Here is a 17,722-nt window from a genome sequence, read left to right as displayed (position 1 = left end):
CAAGAATCATTATATTCTGTCCGTCTGAATATTCACAAGTCAACGCTAGAAAACTAAAATCCCGTAGGTATCGTCTCGTCTATCCTATCTCCGTCGCTGATACATCAAAAAATCGTATACTCGTAGTATGGTAAATCATTTCCCATGCATGCTATGCATATCAACCACACAAAGACCGATAACGCCCCATGCTGCCCCCCGACTCCAGTCCAGGAAGACCTAACCCCGCTTAGAAAAGGGCCCCCTTTTTCGCGTCGGGCATGTCGCGCAGAACCCCCTGCAACTTGGCGATCGAGATCGGTTTCATCAGGAACAGATTCACTCCGCTAGCCCGCGCCTCTTGCTGGATATCCGGCGACACTCCCGCCGTGAGGATGATGATGACCGTGGGCTCCAAATGCTGAGCTCGCTCCCACTGCCGGATCTTGCGGGTGGCCTCCAGCCCATTCATGACTGGCATTGAGATGTCTGTTACTTGTTAGTGGGATGCACCTCTCAACAAAGGGAGGAGACGATTCGTACCCATCACCACGGCATCAAATGCCAAGCGTCGAAAGGCCTCAGACGCTTCGAGCCCGTTGGACACCGAGTGGTATTGAAATTTGGACTTTCTAACGGCCATTTCAAGAAGCTATCGGTTCAGGTTAGCATCTTGTGCGTAGGACGAGAGCGGAAGTACCGTACCTGGAGATTGATAGCGTTGTCCTCGACGAGGAGGACCCTGCGGGATCCGGATCCGGACATTGGCTGCCGTCGCTCGGTCGCTTGACCGTCCACACCATCCACCATCGGACTGTCTCGCGGAGACGCCATTTTCTTGTTGACTGATTTTTGAGTCTCGGCAGACTGGGGACTGGAGCCATTCATTGCAGGCTCTGGCAACTGGATCTGAGCGTCAGGAGGAGGAGATGGCGTTGACTGCATTCGTGCAGGAGTGTTGTCTCCAGAACGTTCCTTGATGTCGAGGCACGTCTCGAACGCGGTGGCCAGACTCTTGGGGCTCACACTAACCACCTGTCAGCACTCAATAGGATAAGACATAGATCATAAGTCACTTACGGTTGGTAGAAAAAGACAACGTCGTCCCGGTCGCTCCGGAGATCAGCAGCCTTGGTGGCGTTCGCGCTCAGCACGATCAATGGGAATCCTACACTGACTGAGACTGATGGGGAAAGGCCGCCAGTTCCAGTGGCCTCCGGGTTGTAGTTTCGACTGTACTCATCCTGGGTGATGATGTTGATATCGGCCGTTTGTCCTTCTAGCTCGTCCGCCGTCAACACCCGCAAGCCAAACCAGTCGCTGATCATTTTACGAAGGTTGGTCACGATATTATCCACAAACTCCGCTTTCACTTTTAGGTCATCTGCTCGGAGAGTATTCGTGAACAGTGCAACAGTGCGGCCGTGCAACCTCTTCTTGAGGGTCTCGTACCTCGACGAAGCCAACGATGTCGCCGGTTTGTCGGTGATCATGTTTATCGGAATCAGCAGACTGACTTCGGTTCCAACACCAAGCTCACTGTTGAACTCGATCTGACCGGACATAGATTTGACGATCTGATTCACAATGTGCACACCCACGCCTAGTCCAGGGGACATGGTGTCTTCTTGGACGAATGCCGTGTACAGGTGATGCAGAATATAATCCTCGGACATCCCGCGACCCGAATCCGTGATCACGATCCGGACAGCAGGGACTTTCTCGTTTTCGAGGAGCATGCTGCTGTTCTCCATGCGCAGCCGAATACAGCCTTTTTCAGTATACTTCAAGGCGTTGCCAAAGAGATTCATGATAACTCGGCGCCAGGCGCCCGGGTTGACCATGCAAAGCCAGCTCTCCTGCCACTTGATGTCGACAATAGTGATAACATCCTTGAGATTGCCTTTAGGCTTCTTCTCCTTCGCTTTCCTTTCTTTCTCGGGCTTGGTCTCGGTGGTTCTCCAGAAGAAGTCCTGGCCCGCCACCAAGCCTTCGACTACTTCCTGCACAATAAGGCTCAGGTCCTCTTCCTGCTCGGGCGGTCCCTGGGATTTGCTGGTACGGCGTTCTTCCTGATCCTTTGACTCATTTTGCTTCTGGGATCCCTGGGGGTCGTTTAGCGCATTCATCTTGCCGTAATCCAGCAGGTTGTTCAGGGTGTCAAGCAAAGTTTTGCCGCAGCTGGAGACTGTCTCTAACAAAGGTCGTTGTGTGACACTAGTTGCCGTATCATTTAGCAGTTCCAGTGTGCCTAAGATGCCGTGCAGCGGAGAGCGTAACTCGTGCGAGATGGACGAGATGAAGTCGGCCTTCGCGCGGTCGGCCGCCTGCAGATTTAGCCGCGAGATCTCCGCCATCACGCTGTTGCTGAAGGCCGCCATGTACGTCAAGTCCTTTGGCTCCGACAACACTCGGCCCGGGTCTCTCGTCCACACCACATTGACGGCGAACCATCGATTGCGCTGGAAATCCCACAGAGGGAAAATCGCGATGCACCGGGCACCAGGCATGACCTTGATGAGGTCATTGATATCCCGGTTTTCTTCCTGGACCATTGCATCGTGGGGTTGCTTCCCTTCCAGACCGGCGCCCTCTCCGCGAACATGGGTTTCGAGTTCCGAGCTGAGCGCAGTGCCCTCAAAACTCATTGTGATTGTACCGTCCGCATCGATGTGGAAGATCTTTCCGCGCGAATAGCGGTCAATGATGCGACTCACCAATTCGCTCGAAAGTGAAACGTAGTGTCGATCGCTCGGCTCGTGGTCCTGGGTTAGACCAGCGTTCGTCGAGTGACCGAGCACCAGGGTAGCGGATCCGAGGTTCTGATCCTTGGCCGGTTTCTTCCCGGAGGTCAATTGGCTGTCGCCCGAACTCTTCCCAGGGGTCAATTGGCTGTCGCCCGAACTCTTCCTGGGGCTAGGATTGCGATCTTCGTGCAAGTCGCTAGTTGAGCCCATCAACTGTCGTCTCGCATAGACTGATGCATCGAGGAACATGGTTCCCTCGACATCAAGGGCCTGATGAATCAGGTTTGAAGCACGGCTGAGAATTGTCCTCACATTGGAGGGAACCAGCGATTCTTGTAGGCGACTTGTCGTAGGGGAGAGCTTCGGACGAGTTGGTCGTCCCTGCGCATGTGAGCCTACCGGGCTCTTGGTCGGCTTGTCCCCCACCTTTCCGAACTTATGTACAGTAGAATCCGGACTATGCCCCCGCTTTGCATTGTGCGAAGGGGTAGTGTCGTCATCCTGGCGATCGTTACCGGATGGTTGGAATGTATAGCCTTTCTCCTTGGGGGCTTTGTGAGTGTTGTTATTATCTTCAAAAGGCTTGGAGTTATCCCCGCTGCCTGGGGCGGATTGGGAAGGATACCCCTGCTCTCCTGGAGATCCAGAGTTTCTTTTCGAAGAGCGACGCTTGTCTGTGGTATCGCCGTTGAGTGTCGGACTGTTCACCGAATTACCACCGCTGTCTGGCGATGGGCTGACGTCCGGCGATGGGCTCCTCGTACCCTTGGGAGACATAGGGGTGTCATCTTGATCATCAAAGGACTTCGAATTTACCCCGTTTTGCTGTAATTCTGATTGATCTTGCTTTTCCGATTGACCTTCCATTTGGTTCGTATCATCCTGTTGTTCTTCCGGATCATCCTGCTGCCGTTTTTGCTCATCAGACGGTGGATCTGTCTCACTCTGCCGTTTCTTCTCCGACTCATTGTTTTGACTAGAGTCATCCTCCGAGTCAGTAACCTTGAGGTCGTCGAGGCGATTCTTGACCTCTGACATGTCCACCAGGGCACCACCCGTCTTCTTCGTTGGCCGTCCATCTTGATTCTGGCCCCATTCCCCAAGGTCCGACTTGCCGTTGACGAACAAGGCCAGGGCCTTGACCATCTTCTCTTCGCGATATTCTTCACGCATCGCTCGCTGGGATTGCAGGTGGTCAATCACGGTCAACGCCAAGTCTCGTATGCAGACAATCTCCTCTTCGACAAGTCCATCCCGAGGTTTGTCATCGATGACCACCAGATTCCCGATCACATGCTTTCCAGGGGACACGATCGGTACCGAGACGTAGAACCGGTTATTCGGATGTCCGACCACGGAGGGGTGGTCCTGAAAGCGGGAATCCTTGGACAAGTCGCGCACCATAAACATGGACTCAGGATCCTCCACAAAGGTTTTCATCGCGTGGTCGCACATCCTCATGTGTTCCCGAGACATCTGGCACACACCAAGCCATAAAGTTCCAGACTTCGCCTTCGTGTTCGAGTCCTGCTGATAATTGTGATGCCGGCGGAGGTCGTAGCGCGGTGTCGCTTCAGCTACTACGTATTGGGTGGTTCGATCGAAGAGAGAGATCAAGGCACGCTTGGCATTCAGCCGGAGAGTCGCCAGCTGCGCGAAGACGGTGAGGACGTTATCACGAGACGCGTTGGCGGATCGTTTCTTCACCGGGGGAATCCCCCAGTAGGGGTAGAACCTGTACCGCAGAGGAAACGCGTCAGTCGCGAGGGTGAAGGAGAGGAGATTTGCGACCGTCAGAACGGGTCTTACATGTGCATTTCACGTTCGCGGGCCCCTTCGACATTGTACGTCAATCTTATCGGACGTCCCGGTTCCTCTGCACCCGCCCCTTCTTCATCTCCAGAGGCTTTGACGACATTTTTGTGGTCGCCCATTGTGCGTGAAGGAGGGGGAGGGGAGGATCCTGGACTTGGAAGGGAGGTTTAAAATCGAAGGTGGCGAGACGTTCGCCGTAGCGGTTGGGGCGGTTGAGTTGGGTTACGGGTCAATTCCGACGACGGGTTTCACCGTCCAGGGGCTGGATATTGATTCTTAGCAAACAATGTTGAACAAAAGGTTAGTGGTGGTGAGAAGTCGTGGAGATCGCTGCATTGCTGTTGTACAATTGGCTCATCCCCCCCAGGATCTGGTTGTGCGGGGAAGCATCTAAAGGCTGCATCAAGGTACCGCCGCCGGGCGTGACCCTATATATTTCAAAGAGCAAGGAACCCTGAATGGAGGGCGCGGGCATGCCGTCATGGCAGCCACCGAAATGCCCAAATTGGGGGGTGTCTCGAAGGGAACGAGACCCGCACGGGGCAGACCTTCTGGGTGGACAATCAAGGCAACATGAAGAACCGCCCCTCGCCAGTGACATCATCGGACCCGCCTGGAGAGAAAAAAAATGATCCATCAGACTTCGCCTGGCCCGAAACGCAAGGCAGCCCGATACGATAAATAGGGTCGTAACCACCCCCGCCTCCCCCCTCCCCTAACTGGCACCCCCCTCCCACACTGGCAAGTTGAACTGAGGAGGAAACCACGGAAAGCGACAAATGGTGACATTTTCCGGTACGCGGACTGTCTCTGACTGCCTTTAAACAGACACGCAGTTGTCGATTCATGGAGAAATGCGAAGAACATTCGAAGCCACCGATCAGCGACCACCCCGTACAATTAAGGGCTAGTCGCATTCCCGGAAAGATCCGAACAAATCGAGTCAGTAGACGGACTATTACTGATTAGTCGAAATTGAAGGCGGTCGATTGCACTCCGAAAGGAATCTCCCAGACAAGCCTAGTACAGTTAAAGTCCGCATCTGGTAAGCGGCACTTTCAGCCTGAGCTTTAGTTCAGGTTCAGGCCGGGTCCAGGCTCATTTGCCCTTCGGACTGATTCACTGGGATCATGGATCCTCGGACTCTCGTCAATTGAAGCACCTCACCCAAATATATCTAGGTAGGACCTCGTAATCCAGAGACAGCCTTCGAGTTTTCATGCTTCAGCACCACCTTCGATCCAAAAGTGGGCTTTGGGCCCGGGATCTCAAACGGCTGCCATTTGTGTGGGCTCTTCCCCTCCCCTATCGAGGAAGCGCGGCGTGCATTGGTCAGGACCACCGTGGAAGTAACATTTCCGGAAGATCTGGAACAAGAAAAGAACCCGTCGATCATGAGGATTAGATCGATCCAGTCCCCCACTGGCAGTTGTCGAGTTCAAACGCCCACAGGATACATACTGAGTAGTAACCGAGTAGTACCGCGTCGCCGCGGCGGGAGTGACGTATCACCAAAACAAATGACGTCGGACGACCATCCAGGCCCACGGCTAGGCCCTTCTTCATAACCACAACCACAAAAGCATTCTCATGGATGACATCCTACCTGCCCAAATTCACGGAGGCTTCGTCGCTCTCCCTAGGGCTCAGATGACAGCTCGCCTTCCGTCACAATCACATATCAGATCTGTGGTGCTGTGTCGAATTCTTATCTTGCTATGTGTCTTCAACCTCGGCTTCCAAGTGATATCATAGAAGATGCCGCTCTCCAACCTGGATCGATTCTTTGTGAAGTAGGATTGTGTAGGCTTCATGTTGAACCTCCCCCGCTAATCCCTCACCAATAGTATTGGCATAGCGGACGCTGGAAAACTTATCCGGGCGGCCCTAAATGAGTTCGTCACGGGTTTCTCGTCTGGTCCCCACGCAACTCTGGCAAGTGTTGGCCGCAGGAACGATTGATTGGTAATTCATGTAGTTATCCAAGTTCCAGGTTGACGCAATATATTGAGTGGCAGGCTCGCACGTAAGATCTGCAAGATCAAGCCCGTTGCCTGGAGATGACAGTGCTTCTCAGCATTCCGACGTCAGCAGGACAGGAAAGGCGCATGCCATCTTACTTGCTGCACGTCATGATCCCCACTGCATCACGAGCAGTTCGCAGTAAAGTATGCCATCGGGTGTTGCGGCTTATGAATTGAAAGCTACAAAGCTCTCAACAACGGAGCCAGCAGCTAATGCAGCTCAGGCCCGGTACCGTAGTCTCTTTACCGATCAACATGTGCTTCATGGGGGTTAAGCTCATTATCCAAGGCTGCGATTTGGCGTGCGTACGGAGCTTGACGCCAGCAGACACCTTCCGAGGGGAGAGCTCTAATGGCTCGGCCCTGGCTCTACTAACCTCACGTTGGACATTTTGAGGCCGGAATAGTACCGAACTACTGCAACGTCTCCCGGGCTCAGACTAGCTGCACGGCCCTGCAGATCGAGTACAACCGATCACAGATTGTGCCTGCCATGTTGTCGCCACGTGCACTCTTCATGTCCCGAGAGCATCGTGGCCTTCCGCCCTCTAAGACCCCAATTGAACAGTATGAGCAGATATAGCGCACAGCCTTAGTTCATCGCTTGCCTACTGTTCCCACTTGGTATCATCTTCGTACCGCGCAATCGGAAGCCCGGCTCTGTTCGGCGAACGGAAGTTCCTAGTATCGGCTGTACTCCGCTCGTGAAGCAGTATTGTGTGCACGTATGTAGCTTGTTTGCAGCATGATCAGACGCCTTTTCCGGTCACTATGCCACTAGGCATGCTGGATGATGAGTGAAATGGAAGTCCTCCAGGGGTGTAATCTGCGGCTCCGAGGTTTGGTCAGTCTTATTGCGGAAAACTCTAGATTCACACTATGTGATCAACGATGCACAACATGAGTCAAGTACTTAGTATCGTCTGAGAGTCGCCTCTGAGCGCGTGTCGGAGCTCTTTCTGCAGGAGTCAAAGCTTGAATTATTGCGATGTCAGGAAGGTATGGGCAGCACGTCCTGCAGATGACGCTGAGATATCGTCTGCTTCCGATATCATATTATCATAAAAAGGTTTGTGGTTTCATCTGCCACACTCAAAGGATAAGATATGTCATATTGGCTTGTCTATCAGCAACCGATAGTCTGTGAGCACAGGCAGAAGAGATCTGAGGTGAATCACAGAGATGAGAGTATGGAAGCTGAGGACAGTCCAGTACGTAGGACCATAAATCACACTAAGCCTCTTTAGGCTACCACTTGAATGGTGGGGCTGTGGTGGCCACTAGGCCTAATAAGGACATCGGCCAGGCACCCCGGGCTTTGCCGTAGTTATGCCCCTCAGTGCCGAACACAACGCACTGAATCCATTACCATCTTTCCTAGATATATATATCCCCCCACACACATTGTTCATCTTTCAGCCAGCTTCGAGCCTGAATGCACATCACTAGAACGCAGAGTAGTGGGTCTATTAAGGAGAGTCGACTGTGTGACTCTAGCTGGTGTGTCGCGAGATATATCTGCAAGTCCCTCTGCTGCCTATGCTTCCACTAGTCCAAAAAATATAGTAACCGATAGCTGTACCGTTGCAGACTCACGACCGACAACTTCACTCTATATGTACCCAGTGCAGTTACCTAAGCGATCGAAGATGCGTCAAGTATATCAGTCGCCATGACAAAGCACAGATTGATCTGTTTTCTTGACCGGATGAGCGCGAATTATCGCGCGATCATCTTTCCTCGTGGCAACAGGGCAGATTAACCAAGCAACAGTGGTGTATTCCACTGTGAAGATGCTGTGTTGCTCACTTCACCGTGAATCCGTGGCTATTTCAGTGGCCTTGATCTCAGGAACCAGATTGGGGAGTACACGATCTGGACTAACGTATTCGAGTCACTGGTGACGGATGGAGAAGACAACTGGGGCTTGTATGCTACCTGGACCATATCAAGACTGGCACAATGATTACAGCAATACCGCCACAATTTACAGAGGGGCTCCAGGACCTTTCCGTCTCTCAGCACGAGTATCCAACCTCCCGCGCTCGTGGGAAGCCAATACCATGTTTCACCATCAGCCTCGCTGAGAGATGGAATTCTTTCCTCTAGGCTTGAGCGGCGCATATTCGCTCGGAGTGCGAAGCAAACCGAGGCGAAGCATACCATCGCCCACATGGTTCCAGCACGCATCCTACCTTGATAATTTTGCAGCTTGCCCGAAATGTTCAATCAGCAATGACAAACAGCTTCGACCAGAGCCGGGCTCATCAGGGTTTCCGAGCTCATGGTGACCATAATTCTTGGGAAGCCCACGATGCACATGCTGAGCCGAGTGACTGCGAGTGATCGGACGTTTAATATACACACGATCGCTAGTACCCCAGCGCATTCCGATTCTGCTGCAGGGTAACGAGAGAAAGTTTGTATTCTAAACAATCACCAAATAAGCCCATTTATGATGGTAGCGGCCAATCGAATTGTGGCCAGGGCCATTCTACATGAATCCTTCCATATGGCTCAACTTTTCTATCCATGTTTATAACCGATCGTCTGGGGACAGCGAGGGTATAGCCTTCCCTTCCTTTTATCGCCCCGTGGCATTGTTGATCCGAAAGCTCATATGTACACCATACCCGGACGGCTGAGTTGGTCCATTCCGCTTTGACCGTATCGCTTGGCTGGACTGCCGCTTGATCGTCATCTAAACACTTGCCTGCCATTGCTCGGAGCATGCCTCCGACTGGCGGTGGTTGAGCAAGCAGCCTCCATGCACTGCGGGATGTTTCTGCTGCTCTGCCAGTTCTTTCTCGTGCTGAAGCTCGGGCCCACCTGTCGCGATTGAGAAGGTCTGCATCTGCACCAATGCGGTAAGAATATTTCCAATTCTGAGAGAGCAGTCGCTCTACAGAATTCTGAGACAACAAGGAGAAGATGCACTCGAGGTGGCCTGATGGGAACTGATCTGATAGCAGGCACACGAATGAGTTGGAGCTTGGAGAGAACGCGATCGATCGGGACTTTTGAGGCAGCCTGACAGATCAGGCCGCCGGTGTCCCAATCGGGCAATAAGTCGGTGGGACTGATGATGTCACGGAGGCCGTTTTACTTTCCCTTTTCGGCTTCCCGCCAAGTCGAATTGGAGTCTGGACCACCGCGGGCATGCCGTCAACCTTCTTGACTTTAAAACTTCGTCTGGCAAACTGCCCCCCGCGAGGGTACAAATCTTATCTCGGAGACTGAACAAAGTGTTTCCATCGCAGGATATGTGACAGCAGAGTTTTACAGCACATCGAATCTTCCAACGTCATACTTTCCCGCGGTAGAGATGCCTCCAGTCGGAATGCATTCCGGAGGCCCTACGATTCGCAATCCCACTTCCGCTATGACTTGGAAACCCTGTCGAAAGCACCAGATAAAGCTTTTCTGTTCCGCCCCAAAGCTGGACTGATTCGCACCGCAGCTGGTTCGATTGCCGGCTAGTCTACTGAGTACAGTACTACAGAGTAAGTTCGGGACTGTCTGGGCCGGCGATGTCACCGGTGGATCCCATCTTTGCTCCCGTCGACCGCTGAGACTGACTAACTGGCCGATCCTCACGGACCTGTCCAATGTGTACGCGCGCGCAACGGATGGGCTTCCGCCAACCATCCCAGGGTCAGTGCCCGGCATACCAGTCCACGACGGCGTGGACTTGCCGTGATTTCGAGAACCCGCCAATCAGCACGGGATTTTTCGAATCCCGACAGCTTACACTGTACCCGTACTGCTAAATGGATGCTCTTCGTCGCCGTAGATCCCTCACAGGACAAGCATTTTCAGGTACTGGAGCCCTACAGCCAGCTTACCCACCATTGCGTCTCGAGTCGACTGGATGGTAAAACAGCCCGATGCTTGATGGTTATGACGAAGAGCAGCCACCATGATTCATGCAATCTGCCCACTTAGCTACTCTGTCATTCGAGATAGTTACCTACGATGTGTGCGCCACACAAGCCGGGGTATGCCCGTGATCAAGTTCTCTGGATTGCACCGCATTCTTGTGTACTGCTCTGGTGTTCAAAAAGAGGTTTCCAGGTTGTGGCGCTGATGGATCTTATCATTGTGGATGCAGATCGTTAATTGGCCGTTCCCCGTCGAATATCCTGACGTTCTGTTCCGTGACGCAATATTGACCGAGTATATAAGACCCGCTTTGGAACCCCCTCGCCCTTTCAAGAGCAAGGCCAGTTGTTGCGCTCGATAATTCCGTCCTTTAAGCTCTTCGGGCTTTAATTGACAGTACACTCGCTATCTCACATCACCCTCTTAATTGCTTTGTTCTTTTGCTCCTGCTTACAATCAAATATCAACTTCCATGGCGAACGCGCTCGAGTCGCACGAAAAAGAGGTGGATGGTCTGTCCTCTTACTGCATGGACTTTTGACTGTGGTCGCCCGACAATGCTAACGCCACTGTAGAAGTTCATACGGATCCGGAGGAGTTCCAATCCCAATCGTCTCCATCATCTGAATCGTCCGATTCGGACGACGAACCTTCTCACAGCCACAAAAAGTCGCAGCAGCCCCGAGAAAGACCCCCGAACAAACGACCCCCAGCCTCACGGCAGGCTACCGCACGAACTCAACGTACCGGTGACCTGCGAGACGATGTTTCCCGGTCTCGGACCCAGGGGAGCCAGCCTCCCGGAGGGTTCTCGTTAGCAGGATCCACTGCCTACTGGGGCGCGCCGCCTTCCTACGGACCCTACATTCACCCGGAGTACCACAACCTCAACCCTCAATACGGCAAAGACGAGCCCGGCAAGCCAGTCTGGAGTCTCGCCCAACCACTCCCTCACGTGGTCCGCGATGGCATGCGCTACGGAGCCTTGCCGGAGGATCGCAAAGAGGAAGAGAGGGAGGATGGACGAGCACGTCCTCCCCCGGCCGCCGAGGAACCGCCGACCGGGATCCCTCAGACCGAAGAATCCCAGCAAGAAGGAGAAGACCCGGACCATGATGGGTTCTTCAACATCTGGTCGAAAATCCGCTTCTACGCGAAAGAGCCATTTGCAGAGTGGCTAGGAGTAAGTTCATTCTTTTGCCCCCGGGAGGATAAACTTGGCGATGCTAACCTTTCACGTCCTTAGACAAGTGTGGCCATCACCCTCGGTCTCTGCGCCGGTCTGTCGCACTACACCTCCCAAGAGCAGGCGGGGACCTACGTCTCGCAGTGCGCGGCGTGGGGGTTCGCATTCATGATCGGGATCTACATGGCCGGTGGTGTCTCCGGCGCCCATCTCAACCCGGCGATCACCATCTCGCTGTCCGTGTGGCGTGGCTTCCCGGCGCGAAAGTGCACGCTCTACGTACTCGCCCAGGTCCTCGGGGCCATCACCGCCGGCGGCATCGCCTACGCCATCTACCACGACGCGATCGTCGACCTCTCCGTCAAATCCCAGCTGCCGCAGGCGCAGACGACCGCCAGCGAGGCCATGCTGACGGGGCCCAAGTCGTTCGTGACGCCGGCGACCGCCTTCTTCGACGAGTTCCTCGGCAGCGCCATCCTGGTCGGGATCATCTTGGCGCTGGGCGACGACGCCAACGCCCCGCCCGGCGCCGGTATGCAGGCGTTCATCATCGGCATCGTGATCGCGGTGCTGCTGCTGGCTTTGGGCTACAACACCGGCGGGTAAGTCATCCCCAAAAAATCATTTTGCACGCCACCAGTTAGATAGTAAGCAAGCTAACCCTGTGCCGGCAATGCAGCTGCTTCAACGCGCCCCGCGACTTCGGCCCCCGCCTGACCGTCCTCATGGCCGGCTGGGGCGGCCAGGTCTTCACCGAGAATAACGTCTGGTGGGTCTGGGGCCCCTGGGTGGCCGACATCTTCGGCGGGCTGTTTGGCGCAATGGTCTACGATCTGGCCATCTTCACCGGCGGCGAGAGCCCCATCAACTATCCCCCGCGCCGCCGCAAGCGCGCGCTGCTCATCAAGGAGAAGAACTTGCGCAGCAAGCTGCGGATTGGCCGGCACAAGATCAAGGATCTGGAGAAGGCGGTCGAGGAGAACCAGGACTGAAGATGAGATGGAGTTCTACTTGACGAAAAACAAATTTTGTCTTTTGTTTTTACATAATTCTTCTTGTGCACTTTCTCTTTCTGTGTGTTTGAAAAGGATTCATGGGTCGAAAGCATATACACGAGCGCTGGCGTTGTGGGAGCTTTTGTGTTTTGTCTTGTTGCGAGTTTACTCGCAGTTTGCTTCCTGCTCCAAGTTAGAGATATACGATATACAGTTTATAATCAACACCGAGTCATACATACATTTTGATTGCTTGAATTCGTCTGGTCTTGTTGGTCTTGTTGAAGGAAAGAGAGGAAATCTTGCCCGGGGGCGGTGAGATTCCGGATATATTTTGATGACGTACATTATTATGTTGAAAATTAAACTAAGTCTGATACATGGAGATATCTAAAACATAACTATCAGCTAAGCCATTATCTACTCCCTTCCCCAAAGGTCCAACGCGGCAATCATGGTATGTGCCCGTGCTGGCGCAGGAGATCAACCACACCATCAAAGTAGATGCTTACGGGCTGGTTCCTCAGTACCCATCGGGGAAAGGTCTCCCCCGTACGCCACCCAACGTGAACCTGGGGGTTGAACCTGCCGATGAACAGTGTGACCATGTTGCGGAAGCGCCTGCCCAAGGCGATCATGGCGTTGTCCAGCCCAACCGTGCGATTGGTGCCGGGGACCAGTTCATTGGCCCGGTCCTCCACGACGGAGACGATCTCCCGAAAGGGGCTGGGGTAGCGCGTATTCGGTAGGGCGTTGGCCCAGCGAAAGGGCATGGGACCGTGACGGTGCACGTTCAAGTCGGGTCGGAGCAGCAGCTTGTCGACGGCCCAGCTGGCTCCCATGCGCACGGCGAAGGTCAGGGGCGTGTACATGCGGTCGCCGTCAGGCTGCGCGACGAACGCGCGGTTCAGGTCGAACCCGGGCTGCTTGAGCAGCGTGTCGAAGGCGTACCGGTGGTCGAACGTGGTGGCCCATGCAATCGGCGGGATCGCGATCCGCGGACGGTCGACGTCGAGGCCGGCGATGGGGTCGTTGAGGAGCTGATAGCACCGGTTGGCATAGTTCGCGTCTGTCGCCGCGGTGTGGGTCCAGTACGCTTGCGCCTGCCCCAGCACCAGGTCGATCACCACTCGGGAGACCGCCCAGTCTTGGCGGATCGCCCGCCGCAGCAGGTACTCGCCTGCGTTGGGGCCCCAGGTCGCCGCCAGCTCCGCTGGCAGCTTGAGCTGCACCGGCTCGTGGATGATGTTGGCGTCGCTCGCTAGCAGGTCGACTCCGATCTGGATGACCAGGTACTTGAGCATCACACCGCTGGTCGTCTGCTCCACGCACAGGTTTGCCACGCGCTGCCACTCCAGGATGTCTGGGTTGCCCCCTCCGACGAGCTCCAGCAGCAGCGAGATGAGCCGCTTGTCCTTCAAGACAAGCGCCAGCTCGAGCGGCCCGTAGTAGTCGCTCCCGATCCAGTTGACTCGCTGGTCGGCGGGGGGCTTGGCCGTCCCCGGGTACCGGTCGTCCCGCTCGAAGAGGTATCGAATCACATTGCGGGCCCGGGCCAGGATCGCCGCGCCCAGCAGAGTATATCCCCAGTAGACGGGCCTGTGGGCTTCCAGGCCTAACGCGACGGCCAGCTTGATCTCGTCGAGCGAGTCGTGAGCGAGGGCGTGGTGCACCACGTTGGGAAAGGCGACCTGCGGTGCAGCGGCGGGGCCCGACCCAGGGCCTATGGGGGCCTGCTGGTGCCCGGCATAGCAGCAGAACTGGAGCAGCTTGCCGTCGGCGGAGACGTGGTAGTTCTGGAAACCTTCAGCCAGTACCGCGCAGAAGCGTCGTTGGATCATGGACCGCAGGGTTGGCGCCCCAACGCCGTGATCGATTACCGGATGTAGTAGCATACGCTCTAGATGGGACAGGTCCAGCCCCGCTTCTTTCCAGAGGGCCATCAGACAGGGGATCAGGTTCGACCCGTTGAGAATCTGGATGCCCTCCGGATCGGGAAGCGCTGGCAGGGGCTGTTTCCGTAGCTGCGTGAACTCCATGGCCAGGCTGGCAGGCCTCCTGAGATGACCACATTGGCCACACCATTGGGCGCTTTCGACTCGGTCGATGTTGTCCATGGTTGATAGTTTTGTATCTGACTTGGTCTGGTTTGATGCGGGTTGGTTGGATGTTCTGAGGGATGTATCGATCGAGAACTATGTAGGGGTTGAGTTGTAGTCATATTTTATCATGTCGCCTCTTATATATGTGCGTTGCTGTGATTCTCATTCCCTGCAGTCACTGACACATTGAGTTTGTACCATGGTACAATCACTTCAGATAAACAATCATGGCGAGAATCCCCATCGATTCGTGAACATCGCCTCAAGAAATTCCGGACATGTTGACCAGTTCCTGATTATACGGATGTCTCCCTTAAGTATCAAAGCAATGGCCAAACCAATGTATGGATCATTATCTAGCGCTCATTGTCACTTTTCCACGCTCACGTCGCATGAGTTCCAGGGGATCTTCAGCGGAGGAAGCTGGGGTTCTCGTTAGATACGAATAGAGATGGTGCCTCACCATAGCAGCAACCTGATATAACCTTCGTCAGCGAGGCTTGGTTGGGCGAACCCCAAATGGCTGCTAGTTCCCATCCAGCCGAGTGGACCAAAGCTGGTTTATAGAGCGGGATCACCGTCGAGAGTGAATCGGCGATCGTAAAGTACTTGTCTCAAGGCGATTTTGTCGCAGAATAATCAATTTGAGGTTTAGGGCGGCCGCCTAAGCAGGCCAGTATTCTGTTCGAAGTCCATGAGTATTGAAAGAGACTTGATAAGAAATCTTCCGGCCCCAGGCCAGGATGATGAAGAAGTAGGCCTATGTCTAAGCCCGGTGAACTGCCTGGCAAACGTGCATTGAGGCTGATTCGGCAACTTCATAGCTTTCACAATGCAGAGACATCATGAGCGCAGCCCAGCCCACCTCGGCCCATCTATGGAGTTCTTGCATCATCGATTGCTTTCGCTTAAGTCTCAATCACGATTAGTTAGCTCTCGAGGTTAAAAAGTTGTCAATCGAGTCTTGCTTACCTTCCAGTATCTTTAACACTTGGAACAACCAAACCCCCGAATCACAACCCTGAAAACTGAGACTAACATATCTTGCATATATATCATCCTTCAAAAAGAAAGGAGGGGAAAAAAAAGAAAAGAGAAAAGAAAAGAAAAGAAAAGAAAACAAAAGGAAAACTTGAATCATGATAATAATATATATTATTCCAAAGAGAGTCTCTAAACCCACTCGAAGCGACTAAGCCAGTAGCTCAAATGTCGCTCAGCGGGAAATCCTTCTCCTCCAACAACAGGCGTACGAACTTCTCCAGCACGGGTTCGGTCTTCACCTCCTCCAGCACCGTCTTGACCTCCGGTCCTTCCTCCACGTTCTCCTCCCACTTGAGTCTGGGATCGGTGCCGTTCAACAACAACACCCTAGCCACATCCAGTACCTTGTCAAGATGCGCCTCCAACTCCATGGGATTATATCGCCCGATGCAGGGCCGGCGATGAGCGTCAATAATGGCATAGAAGGGGGGCTTGACAGGCCTTCCGTCTCTATCATCGGGCTCGTTCCCGTTCGCGCAGCCGGCCTCGAACAAGGTCTCGACGGCTTGGATGTCCAACCGCTGCACCGCGAGGAACAGTGCCGACATGCCGAGCGGGTTGACGACATCGAGATACGTGGTTTGCGGGTCTGCTAGGTAGCGGACGGCGGCATGGTTGCCGGCGCGCACGGCGTCCATCAGCGGGGTGGTGCCGTACCAGGACCGCGCGTTGAGGAGACGGCGGCGCAGGCGCAGGTCTCCCGGCGGGGGCATGCCAAGCAAACACTCAAGCATTTGCGCACCGGCGGCGGTGTTGCGCGCGGCGAAGTGCAGCAGAATGCGCGCGATGGGCATTCCACCTCTGTACTCGACAACTGCCCCGGGCACTTTGTGGTCAGGACAACCCACGATGCGATTGGGCTGGTTGTCGGCGAAGAAGTCCACGCCTGCTTGCTTGTGTAGCGCGCGCACGATTTCCACGTCGCCGTATTGGACGGCCCACAGCAAAATCTCCGTGGGGATCGGTTCGCCCGGCGCCTCGTGGCTGAGGATGAGTTGGAACAAGGGGATGTTGTGCATCCGGAGGGCGAGAGTGAGCGGGTGGAGGGACGGTTGATCGGGGATAAAGGTGGTGTGTGCGTTGCCGACCCAGGAAAATGAAGGCACAGAGAAGGCGTCGTAGATATAGGCTACGACGTGGGTGGCCTCGGCCAGGATGGCGGTACCCAGGATGTTGAAGCCGGTGGGCAACACCGCGGTCGGGTGGAGGCCCGCGGAGAAGAGGAAGTCCATTGCCGCGACGGAGTCTGTCAGCAGGGCCAGATCCAGGCAGCTCAGCCGAGTCGGCGTCAGCAAGTAGGCTTTGCATTTGCAAGAGGGCAGGGTGGTTGGCGGCAGGACGTCCTCAACGATACTGTAGGCCATGCGCTGCACAACCGATTGCCAGGGAGAGTCTCTCGACGGCTTGGTAGCACAGAGGGTCGGAAGTGTGACAGCTAGGTCTTGCATCTCTTGCGTGAGAGCGCTCAGCCCATCGTCCTCGCTCTCAGAGTCGGGGTCGAGGATGCGGTAGACTTCCTCGTCCGTAAAGCCCGCGCGATTGAAAATATCCAGAAAATCGCGGGCCAGCTCGCATGTCTCCTCCGGGTCGGCCTGTGCCTCTGCGCTGGGGAATGCGGAGACAGGCAGTCGTGCTCGTTGGGTGCGGTACAGCTCAGCCAGAACCCGGACGTTGTACCGGTTCTTGCACCGGGGGCATACCTCGGGGAACCTGGAAAGCTGGGACGGCATTGTAAGTCTTTTCTGTGGTGACGATGGCAAGCGTTTACGGTGAGCAAGTGGTGTACCGTGCAAAATCTATACCTACCGTAGCGTAGATGAGAGCTTGCGATACTATAGCCTTCAGAAACCCTCGTCTATGTGATCTAGAGTCCAATTTATACCTTTTGCTTCGAAGAGGAATTGGAGTATGTCGACTCGATATAATCGCAAACCTCATGTTGGAAGAG

The 17,722-nt window shown here is 54.5% G+C and overlaps 4 protein-coding genes across 4 annotated transcripts; 1 reads left to right on the top strand and 3 right to left on the bottom strand.

The window, feature by feature from the left end:
* Window positions 1–16: 16 nt before the first annotated feature.
* On the bottom strand, window positions 17–4,865 carry ASPACDRAFT_79056 (uncharacterized protein). Its single transcript, XM_020205313.1, has 5 exons — window positions 4,536–4,865; window positions 1,060–4,461; window positions 685–1,006; window positions 523–631; window positions 17–468 (listed from the first exon to the last, which is right to left on the bottom strand). Exons 1-5 carry the CDS (start codon window positions 4,658–4,660, stop codon window positions 230–232), a joined length of 4,197 nt encoding a protein of 1,398 aa, XP_020055456.1. The 5' UTR covers window positions 4,661–4,865; the 3' UTR covers window positions 17–229.
* A 3,484-nt stretch (window positions 4,866–8,349) lies between these two features.
* Window positions 8,350–9,014, bottom strand: ASPACDRAFT_79054 (uncharacterized protein). Its single transcript, XM_020205312.1, has one exon. The coding sequence runs from the start codon at window positions 8,738–8,740 to the stop codon at window positions 8,393–8,395; it is 348 nt and encodes a 115-aa protein (XP_020055455.1). The 5' UTR covers window positions 8,741–9,014; the 3' UTR covers window positions 8,350–8,392.
* Window positions 9,015–10,919: 1,905 nt separating this feature from the next.
* On the top strand, window positions 10,920–12,625 carry ASPACDRAFT_60930 (MIP/aquaporin family protein; the record flags this gene model as incomplete). Its single annotated transcript, XM_020203608.1, has 4 exons — window positions 10,920–10,959; window positions 11,023–11,630; window positions 11,694–12,235; window positions 12,313–12,625. 4 exons carry the CDS (start codon window positions 10,920–10,922, stop codon window positions 12,623–12,625), a joined length of 1,503 nt encoding a protein of 500 aa, XP_020055454.1.
* A 3,310-nt stretch (window positions 12,626–15,935) lies between these two features.
* On the bottom strand, window positions 15,936–17,504 carry ASPACDRAFT_43773 (ankyrin repeat domain-containing protein; the record flags this gene model as incomplete). The annotated part of the gene is made up of 1 exon (XM_020201315.1): window positions 15,936–17,504. The coding sequence occupies one exon, from the start codon at window positions 17,502–17,504 to the stop codon at window positions 15,936–15,938; it is 1,569 nt and encodes a 522-aa protein (XP_020055453.1).
* Between the last annotated feature and the right edge of the window lie 218 nt (window positions 17,505–17,722).

Source organism: Aspergillus aculeatus (assembly GCF_001890905.1).
Source record: "Aspergillus aculeatus ATCC 16872 unplaced genomic scaffold ASPACscaffold_9, whole genome shotgun sequence".
NCBI classification, from domain to species: Eukaryota; Fungi; Ascomycota; class Eurotiomycetes; order Eurotiales; family Aspergillaceae; genus Aspergillus; species Aspergillus aculeatus.
This window is presented reverse-complemented; position numbering and strand designations above follow the sequence as displayed.

Coding starts and splice junctions, on each gene's coding strand:
- ASPACDRAFT_79056 (XM_020205313.1), bottom strand. CDS start 4,660: ATGGGCGACCACAAAAATGTCGTCAAAGCCTCTGGAGATGAAGAAGGG. Junction 4,462..4,535: donor CGCGAACGTGAAATGCACAT/GTAAGACCCGTT, acceptor TCTGCGGTACAG/GTTCTACCCCTACTGGGGGA. Junction 1,007..1,059: donor GTTGTCTTTTTCTACCAACC/GTAAGTGACTTA, acceptor ACAGGTGGTTAG/TGTGAGCCCCAAGAGTCTGG.
- ASPACDRAFT_79054 (XM_020205312.1), bottom strand. CDS start 8,740: ATGTGGGCGATGGTATGCTTCGCCTCGGTTTGCTTCGCACTCCGAGCG.